Source organism: Mercenaria mercenaria, chromosome 1 (assembly GCF_021730395.1).
Source record: "Mercenaria mercenaria strain notata chromosome 1, MADL_Memer_1, whole genome shotgun sequence".
Taxonomy (NCBI): Eukaryota; Metazoa; Mollusca; class Bivalvia; order Venerida; family Veneridae; genus Mercenaria; species Mercenaria mercenaria.
In genome coordinates this window covers 115,742,841-115,770,413 of record NC_069361.1, presented here as the reverse complement: position 1 = coordinate 115,770,413, position 27,573 = coordinate 115,742,841, and the positions used below count along the sequence as shown (strand labels likewise).

General features: G+C 37.4%; 1 protein-coding gene across 1 annotated transcript; it reads left to right on the top strand.

Annotated features, from left to right (window-relative positions):
* The first annotated feature begins 414 nt into the window (after nt 1-414).
* Nucleotides 415-13,147, top strand: LOC123526172 (carbonic anhydrase 1-like). The gene is made up of 9 exons (XM_045305219.2): nt 415-568; nt 1,031-1,051; nt 1,412-1,447; nt 1,770-1,943; nt 3,733-3,878; nt 6,019-6,181; nt 7,016-7,179; nt 7,664-7,751; nt 12,570-13,147. The coding sequence occupies exons 1-9, from the start codon at nt 472-474 to the stop codon at nt 12,725-12,727; spliced, it is 1,047 nt and encodes a 348-aa protein (XP_045161154.2). The 5' UTR covers nt 415-471; the 3' UTR covers nt 12,728-13,147.
* Nucleotides 13,148-27,573: the final 14,426 nt, after the last annotated feature.

The following is a 27,573-nucleotide window of genomic DNA, read 5'->3' as shown; positions in this document are numbered from 1 at the left end:
GAATACGACCACGGAATCACTGGACTTTCCTCTTCAAAGTGTTTATCGCTCAAAGAACTATGTCACTTTATTTCTGTACACAAACCATGCGGCAATATTTCAGAACGATGTTAAGTTTAGACATGACTGGTTACAGAGAGGTCAACTTTTTATGTATTTTCTGGCATTTGTTTACAATTTACTTTTTCATGAATACAAGTAGTCCTCAACAGAAAAGGTTACAGTTTATGAATCTGAAAACATCACCACCGTACTGTAACGACATTTATTCTGTCAGATTTTTTATTGTCTTTACTGTTAAAATATTCAAGTAGGTCTAAACATCTTGACGTCTTTATTAATGGCAAACATAATTTTATATGTAAATTTACCTACTTTAAATTTCAAAACAGAACATCAAAATATATTTTTATAAGGCAGAGTCTTATTTCCTCCGCATACACTGCATGTTTATTCTTTTGCTACGTAGCAATGAAAAAAGTCGCGTTTAGAAATATTTGCGCTATTATATTTATTTATTTAGCACTAGCTGATGGGCAGGGACAACCGAACCCTCGACAGTTTTCAGGTATGTAAAACATTTTAGAGTTGTTTGATGAAATTCAGTTAAGTCATTAACTTCAGAATGGAATAATTTTTCATACGGTACATATGATCGGCAACACCAACTGACCCCCTCGTTATGTAATGTATCTGTATAGTGTGCATATCGGGACAGTTTAATAAGGAAAATGCTATTATATTACTTTGATAGGAAATATATTATTCTTAAATATATAGCGATCGATTGTGTATGGTGGCATGACTAGGACACACACTTATTTTATATAGATCAAAATATATCGTCTGCTCAGGATCCGATGTCATGCACTCAAATAAGATGTCACACAAACGAAATAAAATGTGGCCAGGATTTTTATGAATAAATTAAGTGAGCAATGTTGGAATAAATGTCTCCAAAAATCATTAGCACCATAGATTTTTTTATATGTACTGGCGAAATTATATATTGTATTTACATTTATTTCAGCGTTTCAAGCAATAATTCCAGGTAATATGTTCTCACTATTACACGTTATATATATATCTGCATTATGATCTACTGTTTTATTCGCCAAATCCGTGCGCGGTAGCATCACTAATGAATTTCTTCCTTATCGTACATTGGTGAAGCATAGCTTATTATTTCAAATAAATAAATAAATAAATAAATCAATCAATCAATCAATCAATCAATCGATTGATCATAAGAAGATGTGAAAACGCTTTGAAGTTATGACAGTATCTGATGCTTATGATAGTTTATTCGTTTAATTTCATAGAAAAAGTAAAACGGAAATTAAAATACTTAGAATAAAAAAAATGTAATAATGTGTATGTCTTTATGATTTTTTCATGCCACTATTTCTAGATGTTTCCTACTGGTCCTACGGCAATAACGACCATGGTAAGTTTCACCTTTTTTATCCTCCTTTTAAAGATTTTGTTTCTTTACTTAGGGAAATTATATTTTCACCTTTTTCATATTTTTTCTTAATGTGTTTACACTGCCATTTTCATTTTGTTTCCTTTTTTACAAAGAATACAGCTGGCAGTATTAGATAGTCTATTTGGAATACAAGAATTACTATTATGAAGCACTAGAAAAACAATATGAAAATAGCCTACTATAGAAAAATGTTAAAGAGAATATCAAAGTTCAAATGGATAATGTATGCTTCTGTTTACAAGGGTTCCGTCCACTTACTAGCACCTGTATTTGTTCATAGGACAACTGTTTTGGCAAAGGTTGTTTCCAAACTCCTGTGCGGGTAGATTCCAATCCCCAGTTGACATTGCGACCAGTCGGACAATATATAACACGGATTTGAAAGAATTCGCCATATTCTACGACCCACCTTTACTTGGATCTAAGTTTGAAGTTCATAACAATGGTCATACAGGTACTACGTACTTTTTTTATAAACTTCAGGAACAGGCGACTGTAAAATTTCGGAATTTTATCATTTACTGAAACTGACGTGAAATTGTTACATTCAATCAAAAGCTATTTCAAAGGATTAATAAACTCTTTTAATAATGTTTAAGCTCACATGGTACATTTTTGTATATTCTTTTGTTTTCAAACATACTAGGCACTTGCATTAGGCCTATTCGCTTCGAAGTTACCTTTCATATTTACCCTTTCCGCCTTATTATTGTTAACACTTTCAACCAAAATGATTTTGACAACAGGGACGAATCACTTATTATTGATAGCTTTGATCGTCCTTTCTCTGTAGAGGAAATACGCAAGACAAATTTAAATTTAAATAGACATAAGAGCTGTGATGTTGACAAAAATGTGGCTGATTTCTTTATTGACTCGAAAGAATTTATATCACCTTATCTTGTTCAAATGTTCAATATTATTTATGATAAAGGGGGATATCCGTAAGCATGGAGTAAGGGAGCAATAGTTCCTATTTATAAAAAAGGTGACCATAAAATCCTTCTAATTTTAGAGGGATAACTCTTGTAAATGTTGTTGCTAAGATTTTTCTTATTCTAAGGGTTTGTCCTCAGACTTCCAGTGTTGCTGTTCTTGGTGAGCTTGGTTGTTTCCACCTTTCTGTTATATGTAAAGAGCGATCTCTAAAGTATTGGTTAAATATAATGAAAACTCCCCATTCACTTGTACACAAAATATTTATAGAACAATGTGATTTGTTAAATAACAATATTGAATCTACTTGGGCTTCAGCTGTTAAGAGGCAACTGGATATCTTAGGATAAAGTCATTTGAGCCGTGCCATGAGAAAACCTACATAGTGGGTTTTGCGACCAGCATGGATCCAGACCAGCCTGCGCATCCGCGCAGTCTGGTCAGGCTCCATGCTGTTCGCTTTTAAGCTTATTGGAATTGGAGAAACTATTAGCGAACAGCATGGATCCTGACCAGACTGCGCGGATGCGCAGACTGGTCTGGATCCATGCTGGTCGCAAAGCCACTATGTTGGTTTTCTCATGGCACGGCTCATTTGTAGAATAATCAGAACTATGATATTAATTATACGCCAATGTTAAAACAAAGTTTATGTGATCAGTATGTACAAAACTGGAATGATGTGAAAAGTAATCAGTCCAAATTGTTTTATTATAGAAAGTTTAAAACGGTGTACAAATATGAAAAATATTTAGATGTGGTAGATAATGATTTACATATAAAAAAAGAAATGTCTCGTTTTAGGCTTTGTTCTCATTATCTTGAAATTGAAAGTGGAAGATTTTCTGGAGTTGAAAGAAATTTACGTGTTTGTAAACTTTATACACAAAATGCTGTCCACTTTATAGGAATCTTCGTCAAAAGAATGGTATTGATCAGTCATTTGCATGTATAAATATATTTACTAAGACATTATCTTCAAGTGATAATAAAATTATTAGAAATACAGCCAAATATGTATATTATGCTATGTAATGAAGAAAGGAAAAACTTACAGATATTGCTGCTTCTTAATAATTGATATATATTTAGAACTTATATTTGTTTTAACTGTATATTTTGTGATATCTTGGCCATCCTTTTTATATTTGTAAATGGCCAAAGGTATATTGTATATGCCGATAAATCTGAAACTGTTAATACAACTTTAATTATACACGTGAACTTCTTAACATATACCACTGTGTGCTTTTGAAAGACCACTGTACATATTATAGCTTAAATACAGTTGTTATTGTCATGTTAAGTTGAAGTTAATACCGTGGGAGACTTCTACGTTACTAATGGTGGATTACAAAATTTGTACAAGACAGCTCAGTTTCATTTTCATTGGGGGAGCAACAATGGTCGAGGGTCAGAACATACAGTTGATGGTGAACGTGCCCCTATTGAGGTAAAAGTAGTCACGAGTTACTAAGAACATCAGATCTTGCTGTTTGTTTGTTTTTTCTTTTTGGTTTATTTAGATTGTTTAGAAGTTAAGGTAAGAAATGCTCTCTGCGACACCAATAATGCATTTTATCCTCCTAATGATCGTTGCTCTTGCGTATGCATCCAGTATTGACTCGCTACTATTGGAAAATTCCAGCATGAGCTGAAAAATACTTGAAACATCACAAAATGGTTGCAGATTGTGTCATGCATAAATGTAGATTAGATGTTAATTAATCAGAAGCCTAGAAATTGGAAACGGTCCTCTTTTCATGTAAGATTTCAATCGTAAAGAACACCACTGATAAAAAAGTCTTAAATGTCGAGAAAATGTACCAGAGGTTCTAACAAGAATTTACAGTAGACCCTAGGTACATGAAAATGTTTCATCATATACTTAATTCAAAGCTAGTTTAACTGCATTGATAGGTTTGCCGTATATCTCAACGACATAGTCTCTTGGATGCATCAGAACATGCATGAGCTCAATACTGACAAACTCAGGTCATTTTGTTTCACACAAATCACACAAAAATACCCGAAAATATCTGCGTGAAAGTAGGTTCCTCTCGGATTAAACCATCAATTTGTGTGAAGAATCTCGGTGCTAGAATGGATTCAAACATGGTCAAGACACAGCATATTAACTCTCTATGCAGAGCTAGTTATGCACAACTACGGTAAATAGGCCACATTAGGCAGTACATAACAGCTGATGCTACCAAGTCTCTTGTGAACTCTCTTGTTACGTCGAAAGACTACTGTAACTCGCTGCTATATGGAATTTCCAAAGATACACTGCAAAAAGTTCAATGTGAACAAAACAGCGGCCCGCATCATAACCAAGACTCCGCGTTACAATCACATCATACCAGTCTTGAGGGAGTTGCATTGGCTTCCGGTTCAGCAACGCATAGAGTTCAAAATCTTGACACTTACCTACAAAGTCATGCACAATGAATCTCCAAAGTACATTGTCGATATGCTGGACATATACAAGCGTCGTAGAGACTTAAGGTCGGCAAATGGCCCAGTATCTTTGGTTGTACCGAAGAGTCGAACGGTAAGGTATGGTGACAAAAGTTTCAGGCATGCAGTTCCACTCCAAAGCTTTCGAATACCCTCCCAGCAAGCATCAGAGATTCAAACTCACTGTCCGCGTTTAAAAAATCTTTGAAGATGTATCTCTTCCACACATGATATATATAAAATAACAATATCTGAAATACTGTTGAAAATGGCGTTAAACCAAAACCAAATAAATAAAGATAACAAAATCATGACAGGTTTGTTTCGTATTGAGAAAGGGATTGCTCCTCTTTATTAGTGTATGTAATATGAGTGTAGGACAAAATCCCCTGCGGACAAGACCCCCTTCGCTCAGTTTTGCATAGGCGGACAAAACCCCCTCCATCGTTTTTATAAAGAGGACAAAATCCCTTTTGCTGAATTTTTACAAGGAGGACAAAAACATCCATTTCAGGTTTTTTACGAGAGGACAAAACCCCCTTCGCTTTTTTCACAATGGGTGACAAAAGAAAACGCGAAGAGGGTTTTGTCCTCCTTGTAGAAGGGGGTGTTGTCCGCCTTGTAAAATTCTGCGAAGGGGGTTTTGTCCTTCTTTTGAAAAAGATGAAGGGGATTTTGTCCGCCTATGCAAAAATGAGTGAAGAGTGTTTTGTCCACAGGGGATTTTGTCCGGATCCCATGTAGTGTAATTAACGTTGAACATAATTTATGGATGATCTTGTTTTAATTACCATCCCTTGTAATCTTTTACCAATGTATTTACATGTATATATATGTATGTATGTATGTGTTCTTTATGTCTTTGTAAAGCACTTTTGAACGCACATATTTTGTATGAAAAGAGTGCTATATAAATGTGGTATAATAACAATAACAAAATAATGTCAACAGTAGGACACATTTGCCTGTTTTATTTTTACAGTAATTTGTGTCTAACTAAGCATATAGTTATGCAAAGTGGATTTTCTTTATAACGATAATGAACATTTGTCAAGTATGTCACTAAATAAATAGTAACACGACTCGTTTTACAATTAACTGGTACTTTAATAATTATATTCGTTGTGTTTTAGATGCACATTGTAAACTGGAACAGGGACAAATACAATAGTCCCGATGAAGCAGGAACACATCCAGATGGTCTTGCAGTATTTTCTATTTTGTTTAGAATAGCTAAAGAAGACAATCCGGCTTTGGAACCAATAATTAGAGTTCTACCAAAAGTGAGAGATCCTGGTAAAGAAGATATAACGTTTGCAATATTTTTCTACGGTGGCAGACATGTATTTCTACATACGATAATCATACAATTTTCATTAAAATGTTATGAAATTTCGAGAGAAAAAAAAAATACTTTTCCCGAAAAATTGAATAAACTTTCGTGCACTTAAGAGAATGTTTTAATGAAAATGTTGTATGCTTATCGAGACTATATGTCAAAATAGCGCTCAGTACTGCATAAAGATCTCTGTAAAGACGACTTCTGCTTTCATAAAAAAGAGTTTCGCAAAACCTTTTATTTCGTGAAAGCAAAGGCTTTGTAGCCATATTTCTGCAAACACTAAAACAGATAATTTTCGCGTAAATTTAAATCTTTCGCGATATGTTTTATTTTTTCTTAAGGATGATATTTTCAAGATTATCGTACGCAGAAAAAACAATGTTTTCAAGAAAATTCATTTTTTATGAAAACAAGCATGGTTTCGCAAACATTATCTTAATCATTTATCTTTATCGCATGCAGTAGTTGTCACAATCATGAAGTGTTTTTTTTTTTACTCAGTAGAGTTTGTTTTCATGAAGTTTTTAAATTTTTACGAAAACTATACGAATTTTCGTGAAAACTGTCAACTGCTTAAGACTGGATGCAGAAATATGCCGCCATATTTTTCCGGTAGTTTGTGTCTCTAGTTGACATGTATATGTTTTAACAAAAAGAGCAAAAGTAAGCTTTGAAAAGTGGCTATATGTATTTTTGATATATTATCAATATTACAAAGTATTTGTTATTTGTTGAATTACACTTAGATACTTTTTTTTGAAAACAAAATACATATTTTCTGTTGACAGATGATCACGTTTTAGTTACAATTCCGGCTGTTTCAATAAAAGAGTTCCTACCCAACTCACCTGACAGGTACTTCCGTTACAGCGGATCTCTGACCACACCTAACTGCTCTGAAACTGTTATTTGGACAGTGTTTGAACAAAAACAATACATTTCAGAAAGACAGGTGAGATATTTACAATCATTGGAAAGTTACCGAAACTGGATGGTCTAACCCCTCTAACAAAGAAAATGGTTCAATCATCTGCAAACTTCTGACTCGTGTGTCGTTTCCTAATCCACAGTACTTCAGATCATTCTACAGTCCTGTGTTTGGACGTCACAAAAGCAGGATGACTCCTTTCTTACTCATTTCTTTGATTTACAGTATTTCAATTTGATTAAAAATTTAAAATCTACAAAACCAGTATGCATATTAACCTTTAGCCTGCTGTCGGCAAGTGATACTGCCTTTGCGGCCAGTGCAGACCAAGATCAGTCAGTAAATTTTCATTGAACATCCCTTCAAATAGTAAATGACCCTGCCCAAATTGAATGAAGGGCCGGTCTATTATAGACTATTGTAGAAACTTGTTGATACCTACCTATGTAATCGTCTTGTAACATGAGACACATGGTACAGTATCAATTTAAATCATTTGTATTTTCAGTTGCACTATTTCCGCCAAATGCTTGCATCCTCTCTTCATCTTGAAACCAGGGAACATAGGCAGTCTATTCAAGGTCAACTTCAACAAAGTAAGTTTGTCGCGATAGATACAACTGTTCAAATACTCTGTGTCCTCGGTACATTTTTTTTAACATGAAAACACGTAACGATTATTCAGATAGCTATATGACTGCACACTTGTGCTAAAATGACGCTGACATCATTTAAATTTGAAAATCAGAACTTGAAAATAAGCTTGTGACCTTATTCGTGTCAGTATGACTAAATCCCGACTAAAATTGTTGGGTTTAACGTCGCACCGACACAATTATAGGTCATATGGCGACTTTACAGCTTTGATGGTGGAGGAAGACCCCAGGTGCCCCTCCGTGCATTATTTCATCACGAGCGGGTACCTGGATAGAACCAACGACCAACTGGATGGCTTCCTCACATGAAGAATTCAACGCCCTGAGTGAGGCTCGAACCCATATCGGTGAGGGGCTAGTAATTTGAAGTCGGCAACCTTAATCACTCGGCCACGGAGGCCCCTTAAAACCCAAATACATGTAAATCATGATAAGGGTGTGAACTTTTACGTCTTGCGTCTTGCTTGAGTTTCCTCAAGTTCGACAGCTTATGGATTTGCTGTAACACCACTTTTAGTTAGTCATCACTGATCGTGGCGTTCCTGATTTATGTTAGGTCAGTTTTCCTAAACTATCAAAGTATTGCTTTGAAACTTGGACACTTGTTCACCATCATAGCTGACCATGTACAGCAAGAAACATAACTCATCCTGCTTATCGCAAGATTTAGGTCCCTTTGTCTTAGAAAATATCAATTTCTGTTAAGTTTTATGTTTGGTCACTTTTCTCTCTAAACTTCACAAGTAATTGCTTTGAAACTTAGACACTTGTTCAAACATAAGCTGACCCTGTACTCAAGACATAACTCCATCCTGCTTTTGCAACGAATTATTGCCCCTTTTGGACTTAGAAAAATCGTTTTCCTTGTTAAGGTAGTTCTGCACGTTTGAAAAACCGAAGTGATGGCGTAACGTCATTTATCCGGAAAACTAGAATAAAGCCTGTTTCGGCGTACGGAAATGAATCTTTTATAAAAAATCGAACCTTGTGTAAATTTATTACAATGGCACTTTTTCTATATTCTAAAGTCAAAATATGATATTAAAACATAGGTACGTTAAATATTAAAAAATATTCTTAAAAATCACGTGAAAGTCCAGTTATCTTGTAATCATGGTCAAATATCTCAAAAATAACACACAGACTTACAGTTTATTTCACCAATAAGGCCGTGTGTATTTACAACTTGAGAAGTTTCATCAAAATCTACATTGTAGAAAAAAATCTATTCGGAAAATGTTATGAATTATGATTTTCCTAGACTCCCATTATGAATATTGCGTAAGTCCAAATTTTTCAAATCAGTCTAGCAAAAATCAAGCACACGACCCTATCTTTATATTTGCTGAATTCCTGTAATTCTGAAGTTTGAAAAATTGAGTTAATCAAATTCGTACTTGTAGAAAAAGTTCGATCCAAACGTGCAGAACTACCTTAAGTTTTATGTTTAGGTCAGCTTTTCTCCTAAACTACCAAAGCTATTGCTTTAAAACTTGCAACTCTTGTTCACCATCATAAGCTAATCCTGTACAGCAAGAAACATAACTCCATCCTGCTTTTTGCAAGATTTATGGCCCTTTGTGGACTTAGAAAATATTAGATATCTTGGTTAAGTTTTATGTTTAGGTCAACTTTTTTTCTTAAACTATCAAAGCTATTGCTTTGAAACTTGCAACACTTGTACACCAACATAAGCTGACCCTGTACATCAAGAAACATAACTCCATCCTGCTTTTTGCAATAATTATTGCCCCTTTTTGGACTTAGAAAATCAGTTTTCTTGGTTGAGTATTATGTTTAAGTCAGCTTTTCTTATAAACTATCAAACCTATTGCTTTAAAACTTGCAACAGTTTTTCACCATCATAAGCGAACGCTGTACGTCAAGAAACATAACTCTATCCTGCTTTTTGCAAGAATGATGACCCTTTTTAGACTTAGAAAATCATGGGTAGGACAATATTTCTATTATACAAAAAAAAAATAAGATGAGCGTCAGCACCCGCATGGCGGTGCTCTTGTTTTGAATATGACATCCCATTGTACAAGAAACATAATAACAGTCGTGTAGAACACTAAGAACATTAACATATTGTGGCACCGCTAAATATCGCAACCACTGTTAAATATTGATTAGATCATCAGTCGCTATATGTCGTACCTTTGGACCTAGAACTAACATACTTTTCTGAACTGCTTGTTTGTTCAATGATGCCTCTGGCGTCCTATTTTAGGTCAAGTAACATTAATGTCGCACGACATGTTGCCCCTCGTATCGCATATCAAGCTTTGTGTTTCGTACAGTCGAACGTTGTTTCGCATGTCATATGTCGGTCAAGGTCAACACACAACAAGGAGTATAACAATACGACACGGCGCTCGACAAACGATACAATATTGTATAGTATGACACGACATCGCGACATTACTAGTATGTCGCGCGTCGGGTTGCATTGTCGCGCATTGTGTCTTATTGTCGTGTCGCATTATCGTGATGTATCATCTGTTAGGTCGGCGCTAGACTTCAAGCTGTGAAACTCAAGTGATCAATCTAGGGCCATTATAACTATCCCGTTTAAAGGTAAAATTATCTCGAGCGCTCTACATGTTATCTCGAGTGCACGACATCTTATCTCGAGAGATATCATCCTAGTGGTAGAGCGCCCGCTTCAGTAAATGCTGCTAGAAGATATATTTTGTCATAGGAAAATGTATGATATATGTGACATCAAAAGGCTTTGCCACCGAGGGATCGCACCACAATATTTTGAAAGACAATCAATGGAAAACTGATGCACATGTGAGTAAAGCTAACTGCACCGATCTTGAAAACGTCCGTGCCTGTACATACAAGAGACTTATACCGGTTCGTAAACAGTGTTCCTGTACCGGTGAAGTTGTAGAAAACGAATGAATGCCTATTAAGTGATCATGGGTTCTATTTGTGTTGGAATTTTACAGTTAATGTCACTATCCAGCTTTACTCTAGGAAGATCCTATGTACTCCTCCGTGCATTATTTAAAGCACCCGCGGGTACCTTGATATTTTTTTTTACTTTTAGTTTCTTGACTTTGTCACTTAGTATCACATCATCATCCTCCTTGCCGAAATTATGACTCTCACTCCTCCACTCCACACACAAATTACCACCCTCCTTCCTAAAAGACTTGTTTAAAATTACTGTATCAACATTCAACCCCTAAACCACGCATACCCCATCCCTCGAATACACAATGTCATTACCAGCCCATATGTATTAAGTGGAAACTTTAAAATCTCCCTGTCAAAAACACTGTCCTTATTTTAAAATAATTTCAAAATTATTTTTCTTCCAAGACCCTCTATTAAAACTATTCGAAGAATTGATTGAAGAATGGGGTAAAAATATTTCCATAGATTTTCAGACAAAAGAAAAAAATGGATTAAACAAAAAATGTTCCTGTATTTGTGGATTTCGATTAGTCTTGCACTAAATGGCAATGTGTAACCATGACGGCAAATATGTTAAGTTATATGTTAGACAAAATATGGACTTGTATGAAAAATTTAACTAATTTCCAAGTCCAAAAGGGTCATAATTCAGTCAAAATAGTTGACAGAGCCATGTACACTTGCCTACAGATGGAAATCATGTTGATATACTAGTGTTAAAAGTTTCAAAGCCACAGTTCAAATAGTTTTGACAAAAAATTTTAAGTCCAAAAAGGGCCACAATTCAGCCAAAATAGTTGTCAGAGTTATGTACTCTTGCCTACAGATGAAAATCATAATGATAAACAAGTGTTTAAAGTTTAAAAGCCATGTCAAATAGTCTTGACAAAACATGGACATATACGAAAAAAGAACCAATTTCCAAGTTCAAAAATGGCCATAATTCAGCCAAAAAAGATGACAGAGTTATGTACTCTTGCCTATTGATAGAGACTATAATACTGAACAAGATATAAAAGTTTCAAAGCCATATGTCAAACACTTTACACAAAATATAAACTGGTACGAAAAACTTAACCAAGATTTCTAAGTCAGAACGGGCCATAATTCAGCCAAGATGCTAGATGGAGTTATGTACTCTTGCCTACAACTGGACATGGTGATGGTAAACAAGTGTTGAAAGTTTCAAAGCTTTATCTCAAAAGACTTTGTCAAAATTAGACTGGTACGAAAAAACTCTTAACCCAAGATTTCCTAAGTCAGAAAGTGGGCCATAATTCAACCAAAATCCGTTAGTGAAGTTTTATGTTACTCTTGCCTACAACTGGACAGGGTGATGGTAAACAAGTGTTGAAAGTTTCAAAGCTTTATCTCAAAAGACTTTGTCAAAATATGAACTGGTACGAAAAACTTAACCAAGATTTCTAAGTCAAAAGGGGCCATAATTCAGTCAAAATGCTTGATAGAGTTATGTACTCTTGCCTATAACTGGACATGGTGATGGTAAACAAGTGTTGAAAGTTTCAAAGCTTTATCTCGAAAGACTTTGTCAAAATGTGGACTGGTACGAAATACTTAACCGGGGTGTGACGCCGACGCCGACACCGACGCGGTGGTGAGTAGGATAGCTCTACTTATTCTTCGAATAGTCGAGCTAATAAAAGTAAAAATACACGATGGACTGTTAATGTATTTCTTAATTCTAATTAGGCAGTGCGAAATTTAACCTTGATGTTGCGACATAACCAGTGGACAAATTCTTGCGACATTTAGTGCCACACATATTATTACGGTTATTTATGGCAACACCTACATTTTGTTTTACAGGTCAAGGAAGAGAATGGAGAACATTACTGACAGATAATTACCGGCCTGTTCATGATCTGCATGGCCGGACAGTATATAGGAGTTTTAGAAGCCTTGCACCCCAGTCAGATGAAAACTGCAATGTTAATATTGCGCTTGATGTTAAACTGCATGTATAGGAACAGAAAGAGAAAAGTATGTTCGTTTAAGTAAACTGCGACTAGATATTAAATACATTAAATTATAGATTATTAAAGCATGTGAAAATGGATTTTTGATGCCCTTAAATTGTTATGAATAGACTGACCCTGTTAATTTTCCTTCCGAAAGTATAACATGTATACATATTGTACAGCATAAACATAATAAATAATGTAAAATGAAATAATCCTTGTTACCGCCAAAAAACAGTAACCCTTGAACCGGATATGCTTATCCGCATCTACAACCTGTGCTTTTTTTGCATACCGTATTATACGATTAATAAGATAAAGAAAGCAAACCGAAATAGATCTAATTTCTTTGAAATGAATGTCAATAAACAGAAATGACATCATGACTTTGCAAAGACGCACAACAAGAGTTACGGTTTAGTTTTATCATTTGTACCATAACTTTATGTATTTTTTGTGAAACATACTATAAACAAGAGGGCCATGATGGCCCTATAAATCGCTCAGCAGAGTTAATCTGGCCTACTGACCTAGTTTTTGACCTCACATGACCAAGAGTTGAACTTGACCTAAAGATCATCAAGACAAACATTCTGATTAAATTTCAGAAAGATTTGGTTACAACTGTGGCCTCTTAGTGTTCACAAGCTTTTCCTTTGATTTGACCGGGTGACCTATTTTTTGACCCCACATGAACCAGATTCGAACTTGACCTAGAAATGATTAAGACAAACATTCTGACCCAGTTTCATATAGATTGAGTTACAACTGTGGCCTCTAAAAAATGTGTTCACAAGCTTTTCTTTTGATTTGACCAGGTGACCTAGTTTTTGACCCCACATAACCCAGTTTCGAACTTGACTTAGAGATAATCAAGACTAACATTCTGACCAAGTTTCATAAAGACTGGGTCTTCAATGTGGTCTCTAGAGTGTTCACAAGCTTTTCCTTTGATCTACTGTTCTAGTTTATGACCCCACATGACCCAGTTTCGAACTTGACCTAGAGATCATCAAGGCTAACATTCTGACCAAGTTTCATAAGGAATGGTTCAAAAATAAGGTTTCTAGAGTGTTCACAAGCTTTTCCTTTGATCTGACCTACTGACCTAGTTTTTGACCGCACATGACCAAGATTCACAACTGGCCTAGGGATCATCAAGACTAACATTCTGACCAAGTTTTATAAAGATTAGGTCACAAATGTGGTCGCTAGGATGTTCACAAGCTCTTCTTTTGATCTGACCTACTGACCTAGTTTTTTATTCCACATGACCCAGTTTCGAATCAGACCTAGAAATTATCAAGATTAACATTCTGACAAAGTTTCATAAAGATTGGGTCAAAAATGTGGGTTCTAGAGTGTTCATAAGCTTTTCCTTTGATCTGACCTACTAACCTAGTTCTTGACCCCACATAACCCAGTTTCGAACTTGACCTAGAGATCATCAAGACTAACATTCTGACCAAGTTCCATAAAGATTGGGTCATCAATGTGGTCTCTAAAGTGTTCACAAGCTTTTCCTTTGATCTAACTACTGTTCTGGTTTTTGGCCACACATGGCCCAGTTTCGAATTTGACCTAGAGATCATCAAGGCTAACATTCTGACCAAGTTTAATAAAGACTGGGTCAAAAATGTGGTCTCTTAGAGTGTTCACAAGCTTTTCCTTTGATCTGACCTACTGACCTAGTTTTTGATCCCACATGACCAAGATTCACAATTGGCCTAGGGATCATCAAGACTAACATTCTGACCAAGTTTCATAAAGATTGGGTCACAAATGTGGTCTCTAGAGTGTTCACAAGCTTTTTCGTTGATCTAATCTACTGACCTAGTTTTTGACTCCACATGACCCAGTTTCGAATTTGGCCTAGAAATTATCAAGACTAACATTTTGACCAAGTTTCATAAAGACTGGGTCATCAAAGTGGTCGCTAGAGTGTTCACAAGCTTTTCCTTTGATCTGACCTACTTACCTAGTTTTTGACCCCACATAACCCAGTTTCGAATTTGGCCTAGACATTATCAAGATTAACATTTTGACCAAGTTTCATAAAGATTGGGTGAAAAATGTGGTCTCTAGGGTGTTCACAAGCTTTTCCTTTGATCTGATCTACTGTTCAAGTTTTTTGACACCACATGACCCAGTTTCGAACTTGACCTAAAGATCATCAAGGCTAACATTCTGAGATTGGGTCACAAATGTGGTCTCTATAGTGTTCACAAGCTTTTCCTTAGATCTGACCTAGTTTTTGACCTCACATGAGCCAGTTTCGAACCTGACCTAGAGGTTATCAGGACTAACATTCTGACCAAGTTTCATAAAGATTGGGTCAAAAATGTGGTCTCTAGAGTGTTCACAAGCTTTTCCTTTCATCTGACCTAATGACCTAGTTTTTGACCCCACATAACCCAGTTTCGAACTTGACCTAGAGATCATCAAGACTAATATTCTGTAGAAGTTTCATAAAGATTGGGTCATCATTGTGGTCTCAAGAGTGTTCACAAACTTTTCCTTTGATCTGACTACTGTTCTAGTTTTTGACCCCGCATGACCCGGTTTCAAACCTGACCTAGAGATCATCAAGGCTAACATTCTGACCAAGTTTCATAAAGACTGGGTCAAAAATGTGGTCTCTAGAGTGTTCACAAGCTTTACCTTTGATCTGACCTACTGACCTAGTTTTTGACCCCACATGATCCAGTTTCAAACTTTAACTAGACACCACCAAGGCTAACATTCTGACCAAGTTTCATAAAGATTGGGTCAAAAATGTGGTTTCTAGAGTGTTCACAAGCTTTTCCTTTGATCTGACCTACTGACCTAGTTTTTGACCCCACATGACCAAGATTCACAATTGGCCTAGGGATCATCGACTAACATTCTGACCAAGTTTCATAAAGATTGGGTCAGAAATGTGGTCTCTAGAGTGTTAACAAGCTTTTCCTTTGATCTGACCTACTGACCTAGTTTTTGATTCCACATGACCCAACTTCGAATTAGACCTAGAGATTATCAAGACTAACATTTTGACCAAGTTTCATAAAGATTGGGTCAAAAATGTGGTCTCTAGAGTGTTCACAAGCTTTTCCTTTGATCTGACCTACTGACCTAGTTTTTGACCCCACATGACCAAGATTCACAATTGGCCTAGGGATCATCGACTAACATTCTGACCAAGTTTCGGAAAGATTGGGTCAGAAATGTGGTCTCTAAAGTGTTCACAAGCTTTTCCTTTGATCTGACTACTATTTTAGTTTTTGACCCCACATAACCCAGTTTCGTACCTGACCTTGAGATCATCAAGGCTAACATTCTGACCAAGTTTCATAAAGATTGGGTCAAAAATGTGGTCTTTAAGAGTGTTCGCAAGCTTTTCCTTTGATCTGACCTACTGACCTAGTTTTTGATCCCACATGACCAAGATTCATACCTTTTCCTAGGGATCATCAAGATTAACATTCTGATCAAGTTTCATAAAGATTGGCTCACAAATGTGGTCGCTAGAGTGTTCACAAGCTTTTCCTGTGATCTGACCTACTGACCTAGTTTATGATTGCACTTGACCCAGTTTCGAATTAGACCTAGAGATATTCAAGACTAACATTCTGACCAAGTTTCATAAAGATTGGGTCAAAAATGTGGTCTCTAGAGTGTTCACAAGCTTTGCCTTTGATCTGACCTATTAACCTAGTTTTTGACCCCTCATCACCCAGTTTCGAACCTGACCTAGACATTATCAAGATTAATATTTTGACCAAGTGCCCCCTCCACGACATGCACGTACCGGGAAGCTCGGAGAAGGCAGCTAGAGTGTTCACAAGCTTTTCCTTTGATCTGACCTACTGTTCAAGTTTTTTGAAACCACATGACCCAGTTTCAAACCTGACCTAAAGATCATCAAGGCTAACATTTTGACCACGTTTCATAAAGATTGGGTCAAAATGTGGTCTCTATAGTGTTCACAAGCTTTTCCTTTGATCTGACCTACTGACCTAGTTTTTGACCCACATGACCCAGTTTCGAACCTGACCTAGAGGTCGTCAAGGCTAACATTCTGACCAAGTTTCATAAAGATTGGGTCACAAATGTGGTCTCTATAGTGTTCACAAGCTTTTCCTTTGATCTGACCTACTTTTTGACCTCACATGACCCAGTTTCGAATATGACCTAGACATCATCGAGACAAACTTTCTGACCAAGTTTCATAAAGATTGGGTCACAAATGTGGTCGCTAGTGTTCACAAGCTTTTCCTTTGATCTTACCTACTGACCTAGATTTTTATTTCCACATGACCCAGTTTCGAATTAGACCTAGAGATTATCAAGACTAACATTGTGACAAAATTTCATAAAGATTGGGTGAAAAATGTGGTCTCTAGTGTTCACAAGCTTTTCCTTTGACCTGACCTAATAACCTAGTTTTTGACCCCACATGACCCAGTTTCGAACTTGACCTAGAAATCATCAAGACTAATATTCTGACCAAGTTTCATAAAGATTGGGTCATCAATGTGGTCTCTAGAGTGTTCACAAGCTTTTAGTTTGATCTGACTACTTACCTAGTTTTTAACCCAACATGACCCAGTTTCGACCTAGACCTAGAGATCATGAAGGCTAACATTCTGATCAAGTTTCAGAAAGATTGGGTCCCAAATGTGGTCCCTAGAGTGTAAACCAAGCTTTTTCCTATGATCTGACCTAGCTTACCTAGTTTTTGACCCCCGCATGATTCAGTTTCAATTTTAAACCTAGAGTTCTCAAGAACAACATTTTGACCATGTTTCAAAAAGAATTGGTCAAAAATGTGGTCTCAAGATTGTCCACAAGGCTTATCCTTTGATGTAAGCTACAGACCTATTTTATGACCCACAAGACCCAGTTTCGAACTGACCTAGAGATCACCAAGGCTAACATTCGGAACCAAGAATCATAAGATTGGGTCACAAAATGTTGAACACTATAGATGTTTCACCACAAATTATTCCTTTGTCTAACCCTACTGACCTATTTTTGACCACACATTACCAGTTTCGAAACAGACCTAAGATCATCAAGACTAACATTCTGACCAAATTTTGCATAAAGATTGGTTCAAAAATGTGGTCTTCTAGAGTGGTCACAAAGCTTTTCCATTGATCTGATCTACTGACCTAGTTTATTTGACCCCCCCACATGACCAAGAACTCACACATTGGCCAAGGGATCAAGAAGACTAATCTTCTGACCAAGTTCATAAAGATTGGAGACCAAAAAGAGGTCGCTAGAGTATGTGTGTATGTATTGGTTTGTTTATAGTCGCCACCGGTTGATACCATATGGGCGACTGTTGCTGCAATTATTCCCTCTTCCTCTTCGTACATCGTCTTTTCATCACTCCCTTTAAAAAACATCATTTAAGTATCATCGTAGTTATGTGTCATCTGTTGTGTGTATCATCGTTAGTTATGTTGTGCCATTTCATATGTTAGGATTCTGCGTAATAAGCTGAAATATGCGTAGTAATGGTTGTAGTCTGCGAGATTTAAATTCTTCCTACAGTTCAGATCTCCTTTCCTATTCTTGCAATATAGAACGTTCGCATTCCGGAATGCATCCTCGCTGCCATGATCTTTGGTAGTCCCCTCGGTCGTCCACATCATTAGTCGTCTTCAGCACTCAGAATTATCGGCAAGCCTCACATCGTTGGCCTGTCACCAAAGCAGACCGCAATTTGGTTGGCGAAATGCGACAATTTCAGCCAAAGTCGACCGGAGCTGACGTCCTATCAGTGCCCCAGTTTCCGAGTCCCCTCTTGAGCGAATCCGCTGCCATTGGTCGCGCCGGGTATACGTCAGAGCCGCAAGAGCGCAACAGCCACACGGTTCATACAACCCGGCAAGCACAGTTTAAAAACAAGATAAAAGCAGGATAAAATCATGCTGTCGAAACGTATTATCCAAGCAGGGTGCAACTCTTTAGGTTCTCAAGTTGTGCGGCGGCTCACCAAGTAGACCAACGGGGACGAAACGACGTGAACATATCCGGAAGGATCATCCGGTTGAATTGATTGTTCCCTTATTTAATGGCCACACACCCCTGTTTAAGATTCAATGGACGCTAACAAGGTCGACAATATACAGACAAAATACAATGACACAGATAGCGCCAAATGTGCCCCCACCACAAGACATTGTCACGAACCGTAAGCTCGGAGAAGGGCAGCTAAAGTGTTCACAAAAAGCATTTCCTTTGATCAGACCTACTGACCTAGTTTTTGATAATCAACAAGACCCTGTTCAAAATAGCCTAGAGATTATCAAGACTAACTATCTGACAAAGTTTCAAAAAGAATGGGTCAAAAATTGGTCTCTAGAGCGTTCACCAGCTTAACCATTGATCTTGACCTACTAACCAAGAATTTGACCCCACATGACCCAGTTTCGAATCTGAAACTTACCAAATCATCACGACTAACATTTATGGCTATTGATTCAAAAAGTTTATGGAGCCATCAAAGTTGGTCACTAGAGATGTTCACAGCATACCTTTGATCTGACCTAATGTACAATGTTTTTGACCGCACATAGACCTAGTTTTTACGAACTTGACCTAAAGATCATCACGGCTAACATTCTGGACCAAGTATCATAAAGAGTTGGTCACAACATGTGGTCTATTAGAGTGTTCACAAGCGTTTCATTGAAAATCTGACCTACTGAGTGACTAGATTTTGATATGACCCCGCATGAATCATATTCGAAACCTGGACCTATTAGAGATCATCAAGACTAACATTTTGAACCAAAGTTTCATAAAGGATTGGGGTCAAAAATGGGTCTCTATAGTGTCACAAACTTTTCCTTTGATCTGACCCTATGACCTAGTTTTTGACCCCACATGAACCAAGATTACACCAACAGGACTAGCGATCATCAAGACTAACATTGCTGACTAAGATTATCAAAATAATTGGGTCACAAATGTGGTCGTTAGTGTTCACCAAAGCCCTTCCTTTGAGCTGACCAACTGACCTAGTTTATTGATTTTCCACATGACCCAACCAGTTTTCAAAAAAAGACAAGAGATTATCACGCTGAAATACTGACCTAAGTATTCATAAAGAATGGTCAAAAGTGAGGGTCTCAAGAAGTAGTTCACAAAGCTTTTCCTTGATCTGACCTACTAACACTAGCTTTTGACCCCACAGACCCAGTTTCAAACCTGACCATAAGAAATCATAAAGCTCAACATTAGACCATGGTTTTTCATAACGATTGGGCATAAATGAGTCCTCTAAGTGTTTCACAAACTTTTCCTTTGATCAGACCTACAGCTTACCTAGTTTTTGACCGCACATGACAAGATTCACAACTGGCCTAGGTATCTATCAGACTACCACTTCTGACCAAGTCCATAAAGTTGGGTCACAAGTGTGGTCGCTCAGTGCACAAAATCTTTCCTTTTGATCTGACTCTACTAACCAGTTTTCGACCCAACATAACCCAGTCGAACTTGGACCTAAGATCAACAAGACTATAACATTCTGACAGAGTCCATAAGAATTGTGTCCACAAATGTTGGACGCTAGAGTGTGCACGGAAGCTTTCCTTTTGATCTGATTCTACAGACCTACGTTTATTGTTCCACATGATCCAGTTTCGGGATTAGACCTAGATTTCATCAAGTCTAACAATCGACAGTATCATAAAGATGGTTCAAAAATGTGGGTCCTAGAGTGTTCACAAGCTCTTCCTTTGATCTGACCTACTAACCTAGTATTTTGACCCACTTGACCCCATTTTCGAATCTGAACCTAGAAATCAAGACTAACATTTTGACCATGTTTGATAAAGATTGGGCCATAAATGTGGTCTCTAGAGTGTTCACCAGCTTTAAGTTTGATCTGACCTACTGTTAATTTTTTGACCCCACATGACCCAGTTTCGAACTTTACCTAGAGATCATCCAGGCTAACATTCTGATCAAGTTTCATAAAGATTTGGTCACAAATGTAGTCTCTAGAGTGTTCACAAGCTTTTCATTTGATCTGACCTGCTGACCTAGTTTTTGACCCCACATGATCCAGTTTCAAATTTTACCTAGAGATAATCAAGACTAACATTTTGACCATGTTTCATAAAGATTAGGTGAAAAATGTGGTCTATAGAGTGTTCAACAGCACTACCTTTGATCTAAACCTACTGACCTAGTTTATGGACGGCCACATGACCCATTATCTAACATGACACTAAAGATCTCAAGCTAACTATCTGACCAAGTTTTAACAAGATTGTGTCACAAATGTGGTCTACAGAGTGTTCAAAAGCATTTCCTTATGATCTGACATACTGACCTAGTTTTTGACCTCACATAATCCAGTTTCGAAACCGACCTAAAGATCATCAAGACTAATATTCTGATTTAAGTTCATACAGATTGGGTCAAAAAATGTGGTCCTAGAGTGTTTCACAAGCTTTTGCCCTTTTGATCGACCTACTGACCTAGATTTTAGACGCCACAAGTCCCAAGAATCAAAAGAATGCTGACCTAAAGATCATTAAGACAAACATTCTGGACAAAAGTTTCATAAAGATTAGGTCAAAAATGAGGTCTCTAGAGTTTTCACAACCATTCCCTTTGATCTGACCTACAGACCTAGTCGTATTGACCCCCCAATGACCCCAGTATTCAGAATTTATTTAGAGATCATCAAGAACAATAATCTGACCAAGTTTCATAAAGACTGGGTCACAAATGAGGTCTCTAGAGTGTTCAACCAAGCATTTCTCTGATCTGACATACAGTTCAAGTTGTTTGACCGCACATGACCCAGTTCCGAACTGACCATAAAGATCATACAGGAAGGCTAACATTCACTGACGCAAGTTTCTAAAGATTTGGGTCACAAATGTGGTCTCTAGAGTATCCCAAACATTACCTTTTATCTACCCTAATCTGACCTAGTATTTTGAACCCAAATATACAGTTTCAAACCTGACCTAGATGATCATCAAGTCTAACAATTTGACCAAGTTTCATAAAGATAGGGATTAAAAAATGTGGTCGCCGAGTGTTCACATGCTTTTCTATAGATCTGACCTACTGACCTAGTTTTTGACCCCACAAACCAAAAATCAAACTTGGCCTAGGGAATCATCAAGACTAACATCAGAACCAATTATACAAAGATGTTTGGGTCAATACAAGTGTCGCAAGAGTGTTCACAAGCTTTTCCATGAACTGACCTACTGACTAGTTTTGATTCCACATGAACAGTTTACAACTAGACCAAGAGATTATCAAGCCTAACATTCTGACAAGTTTTCATTCAAATGGGTCAAAAATGTGGTTCTCTAGAGTGTTCACAAGCTTTCCTTTTGACTGACCTACTAACAAAGATTTTGACCCACAAATACCCAGTCTCGAACCTGACCTAGAAATTACACGATCACCATTTTGGACCAAGATTCATAAAGATCGTGAAAAAAAAGTGGACTCAAGAGTATTCAAAAGCCATTTCCCTTTGATCTGTCCATCTGTATCAAGTTTATCCCCCCACATGAAACCCAGTTTCTAACTTGACCTAAAGATCAACAAGGCTAACATTCTGACCAATTTCATATAACGCTAGTGACACAAATGTGGTACCTCAGGAGTGTTCACCACAAGCTTTTCATTTTGATCCAGACCTACAGCCCTAGTTTTTGACACCCCACATGAACAAGTTTTCACACATTACCTATAGAATACATCAAGCCTAACACTTTGACCAGTTTCATAAAGATTTGGTCAAAAATGTGTCTCCTATAATTCACAAGCTTATTCCTTGATTCAGACCTAACTGCCTAGTATTTTGACGCGCCACATGACCAGTTTTCAATCAAAAACATTACTATAGGAGATTATCAAGACTAAAATTCTATACGAAGTGTCATAACGATTGGTCACAATGTGTGTCGTGATCACGAAACTTTATCCTTTGATCTGACCTACTGACCTAGTTTTTTGACACCCACAAAGATTCAGTTACACAAACTGCTCTAAAGAACCTGAGACTAACATTCTGACCAATTACACATAAAGATTGGGTCAAAAATGGGTCTATAGAGAGTTCACCAAGCTTTCATTTGATCTGACCTATTGAACCTAGTTTTTGATTTCCAAACAAATTCCCATTTTTCGAACTAGACCTAGAAATATATCAATACTAACAAATTGATAATGCTTCATAAAGTTTTGGGCCAAAAATGTAGGTCTCTAAGAGTGTATCACAAGCATTTTTCCTTTGATCTGACCTACAACCTGACCTAGTTTTTTTGACTCCCACACCCCCTGATCCGGTTTCAAACATGACCTAAAGATCAACAAAACTAACATTTTGACCAGGTTTCATAAAGAAAGGGTCCAAAAATGTGGTCGATAGAGTGTTCACCAACATTTCCTTAGATCTGACCTACTGCCCTAGATTTTGATCTAACCTACGCCAGTTTCGAATCAGACCTAAAAATTATCAAAGAGTACCATTTTGACAATGTTTCATAAAGTATGGACCATAAATTATGGACTCTAGAACGTTTCACAAGCTTTTCCATTGATCTGACCTACTGATCACGATATTTGACCGCAACAAGACCCGAGTAACGAACTTTACCTAAATATCAACAAGTCTAACCTACTGGACCAAGTTTCATAAAAGAATTGGTCACCAATGAGGTTTCTCTCTCTAAAGTGTTCACGAGCGCTTTTGATTTCATCTGACACACTGACCTAAAGTGATTGAACCCACAAGAGTTACAGTTTCAAACCTGACCTCGTGATCAACGACTATATGACAAATTTGACCAAGTTACATAAAGATTGGGACACAAATGTGTCGCTAGGTGTTCACTATGCTTTTTCCTTTGATCTGACCGTACAGACCTAGTTATTAGAACTCCACATGACCAAAAATTCACACTTGGCCTACTGTGACAACAGACTAACAACAGACCAAGTTTTCATAATGAATGGGTCACAAATGAGGTCCGCTGAGTGTTTCACAAGCTTTCCTTTGATCTGAGACCTAACTGACCTAGTTATTTTATTCACAAGCAAGACCCAGTTTCGAATTAGACCTAAGAGGAGATTATCAAGCCAAAAATTCAGACAAGTTTCCATAAAGAAGGTCACAAATGTGGTTCTCTCTCTAAGAGAGTTCCATTTCAACACAAAAAGCTTTTCCCTTGATCAGACACTACTATACCTAGAGTTATTGATCCCCCACATGATCCAGATACTCGAACCTGCCCAGAAATCCCAAGACTAACATATTGAACCATGTTTACATAAATGATATGGGATTTGGCCATACAATAGGTCTTTTTGAGGTGTATTCACATCAAGCTTTTAGATCCTTTGAATCAGACCTACGTTCAAAGTTTCTTGACACGACCCCCACAAGATCCAGTTTCAGAACTTGACCAAGAGCTCATCAAGGACAAACATATTTTGGACCAAGAATACATAAAGATTGGGTCAAAAATAGTGGGTCCTCTTCTAGAGTGGATCACAGTCACATACATAAATCAATCCGACAAGCTTATTTTTCCAATGACAGCCTACAGACCTATATCATGACCCCACATGCCCATAACGACAATTAGACCTCGAGATTACATAAAGACAATAAAAAACTGACCCAAGTTTCATAAAGAAGGGTACACAAATGTGGTGCTCTAGAGTGTTACACTACATCTTTTCCATTGATCTGACCCACCTAGACCTAGTTTAATATAATATACCCCACGAAGATCCAGTATGAAGGATGACCCAAAAGATCATCCAAGTGTAAGATTCTACCAAGATTCATAAAGATAGGTCAAAAATTGAGGACTCTATAGTGTTCACAAGCTTTAATCCTTTGATCTGACCTCCTGCCGCCCTGCCCGTAGTATGTGACCCCACATGTAAACCCATTCCAAATTATTAAGAAATTATCAATAACTAATATTCTGACCAAGATTCAAAAAGAATAGGTCACACATGTGGTGTCTAGAGTGATCACAAGTATTAAGCCCTTTGAGCTGACCTACTGACCTAGTTTTGAACCCAACATTAAATGACTCCAGATTCCAAAAACATGATCTAAAGATTAAGAAGACAAACATTCTGACTCAAGTTTCATACAGATGGGTCAAAATGTGGTCTATTGAGTGTTCACAAGCTTTTCCTTAAGATCTGACCATACTACCCAAGATTTTGATTCCACTGAACCCAGTACGAACTCACTCTAGAAATTATCAATGACTACAATATTTGTATTGCCATCATAAAGGTTTGGGCCCACAATGTGGTCTCTAGACTGGTACACCCAGAATTCCTTTGATCTGACCACAGACCTAGTTTATGACCCCACATGATCCATTTTTTCAAACTTGACCTAAAATCAACAAAAACTAACATTTTGACCAGGTTCATAAGATTGGGGCTTGTCAAAAATGTGGTCTCATATAAGAGTGTTCACCACAAGCTTTCTTTGATCTGACCTACAGACCCTAGTATTTGATTTCCACATGACCCATTTTCCGAATCAAACCTAAATATTAACAGAGTAACATATTGATAAATGTATTCATAAAGTTTGGACCATAAATGGTGGACTCTAGCAGATCAACAAGCATTTCCTTTGAACTGACCTACTGTACAAGTTTTTAGACCGCACATGACCCAAATTCGAACTTGAACCTAAAGATCATCAAGGCTAAACATTCTGACCACTTTTCATAAAGAAAGGGGTCAACAAAAGTGGTTTCTAAAGTGATCACGAAGCTTTACATAAGATCTGACCTACTGACCTAGTGGTATGAACCCCCACAATATACCAGTTTCGAACCTGACCAAAGTGAACAATCGTCTACATTTTGACCAAGTTTCATAAAGATTGGGTCAAACAAGTGTCGCTAGGTACACTGAAGCAAATGGCCTTTGATCTGACCTACAGACCTAGAAATATTTGACTCCACATATACCAAAATTCCTCCTTGGCCCTAGGATCCACACGACTAACCACTGACCAAGTATTACATAGATTTATGGGTCACAAATGTGGTCGCAATCGTGTTCACAAGCTTTTCCTTAGATCTAGACCTACTGACCCTAGTTATTTTATTCCACATGACCCAGTATCGAATTAGACCCTAGAAATATCAAGCCTAAAATTCAGACAAATTATATCAAATAAAAGGGTTCAAACATGTAGGACGCAGAAGTAATTGTGTAATTAATGGTTTGTTTATAAGGTCGCCACCGGTTGATGACCATATGGGCGACTGTTGCTGCAATTATTTTCCCCTCATCCTCTTCGAACATCGACTTTTCAACACTGACTCCCTATAAAAAAAACATCCTTTAAGTATCACGTATTATTGTTTCATAGTTTGTGTGTAATCATCGTAGAATAAATGTGGGGTGCCTTCTTATGTATGGATTCTGCGTAGATACATGGTGAAAATCTGCGTAGTAAAAAGTGTAGTCTGCGTGTATATCTATCCTACAGTACAGAACTCCTTCCTTTTCTGGCAATAATCGAACGTATCTCATCCGGACAGCAAAATCGCATCCCTCTGGATCCCGCTGGCCATGAACTGTGTAGTTCCCCCCCCTCGGTCTTCCACATCATTAGTTCGTCCTTCAGCACTCATAAACGTCAAGCCAGTTCACATCGTTGCCGTCAGACCAAAGCAGACCGCATATTGTTGGCGATAATAAGCGACAATTTTCAAGCAAATCGACGACCAAGTCGACCGGAGCTGACTCCTTCAGAGCCAGAGGTATTTATCGAGTACCCTCTTGATTCGAATTAATCCGCTGCCATTGGTCAGTTCTGCCGGGGTAATACGTCAAGAGCCGCAAGAGCGCAACAGCCACAACCGTACATACCAACCCCGGCAAGCACAGATAAAAACAAATAAAAGCAGGATAACATCAAAGCATGCTGTCGACGGAGATATCCGGATCCACAGGAGGGCAACTCTTTAGGTTCTCACTTAAAGTTCTCAAGTTGTGGCGCGCTCACCATGTAGACCAACACGAAACGACGTGTAACATATCGGAAGGATGCATACCGGTTGATTGTAGTTCCCAATTTTTATGCCACATCATCCCCGGTTTTAAGAGTCATGTGACGGCTAACTAGGTCGACAAAATACAGACAATAAAACATGACACAGTTAGCGCCATAAAGTGCCCCCTCCACGACATGCACGTACCGGAAGCACGGATAAGGCAAGCTAGAGTTGTTCACAAGCATTTCCTTTATCTGACCTACCTCTGACCCTAGTTTTTGATACACCAATACCCGTTTCAAAATAGCCTATAGATTATCAAGGCCTAACATTACATGACAAAGTTTCATAAAGATTTGGACATTAATATGTGGTCTCATAGACGTTCACAAGCTTTTCCTATGATCAAATCCTGACCTACTAACCAATTATAGAATTGACCCCCACATGACCAGTTTCGTATCTGATTACAAATCATCACAGACAAGACATTTTGGCTATGTTTTCTTAAAGTTAGTGGTTGGGCCATCAATAGTGGTCTCTAGAGGTTACATCACACCAAGCATTTTATATGACCGCCCACATGACCAGTATCGAATCTGACTTACACATCATCAAGACTAAATTTTGGCTTATGTTTTCATAAAGTTTGGGCATACAATGATGTCGTCTAAGTGTTCACAACATTTCCATTAGATCTGACCTACTGATCAAGTTTTTTGACCTCACATGACATAGTTTCGAACTTGACCTAAAGATCATCAAGGCTAACATACTGGACCAAGTTTTCAAAAGATAGGGTCACAAATGTGGACTATAGAGATT

Excerpts from the sequence above, each read along its gene's own strand:
- LOC123526172 (XM_045305219.2), top strand. The coding sequence starts at position 472 with ATGAAAAAAGTCGCGTTTAGAAATATTTGCGCTATTATATTTATTTAT. Across the intron at positions 3,879-6,018 it reads GTGAACGTGCCCCTATTGAG|ATGCACATTGTAAACTGGAA; the intron begins GTAAAAGTAGTC and ends GTTGTGTTTTAG. Across the intron at positions 6,182-7,015 it reads ACCAAAAGTGAGAGATCCTG|ATGATCACGTTTTAGTTACA; the intron begins GTAAAGAAGATA and ends TTCTGTTGACAG.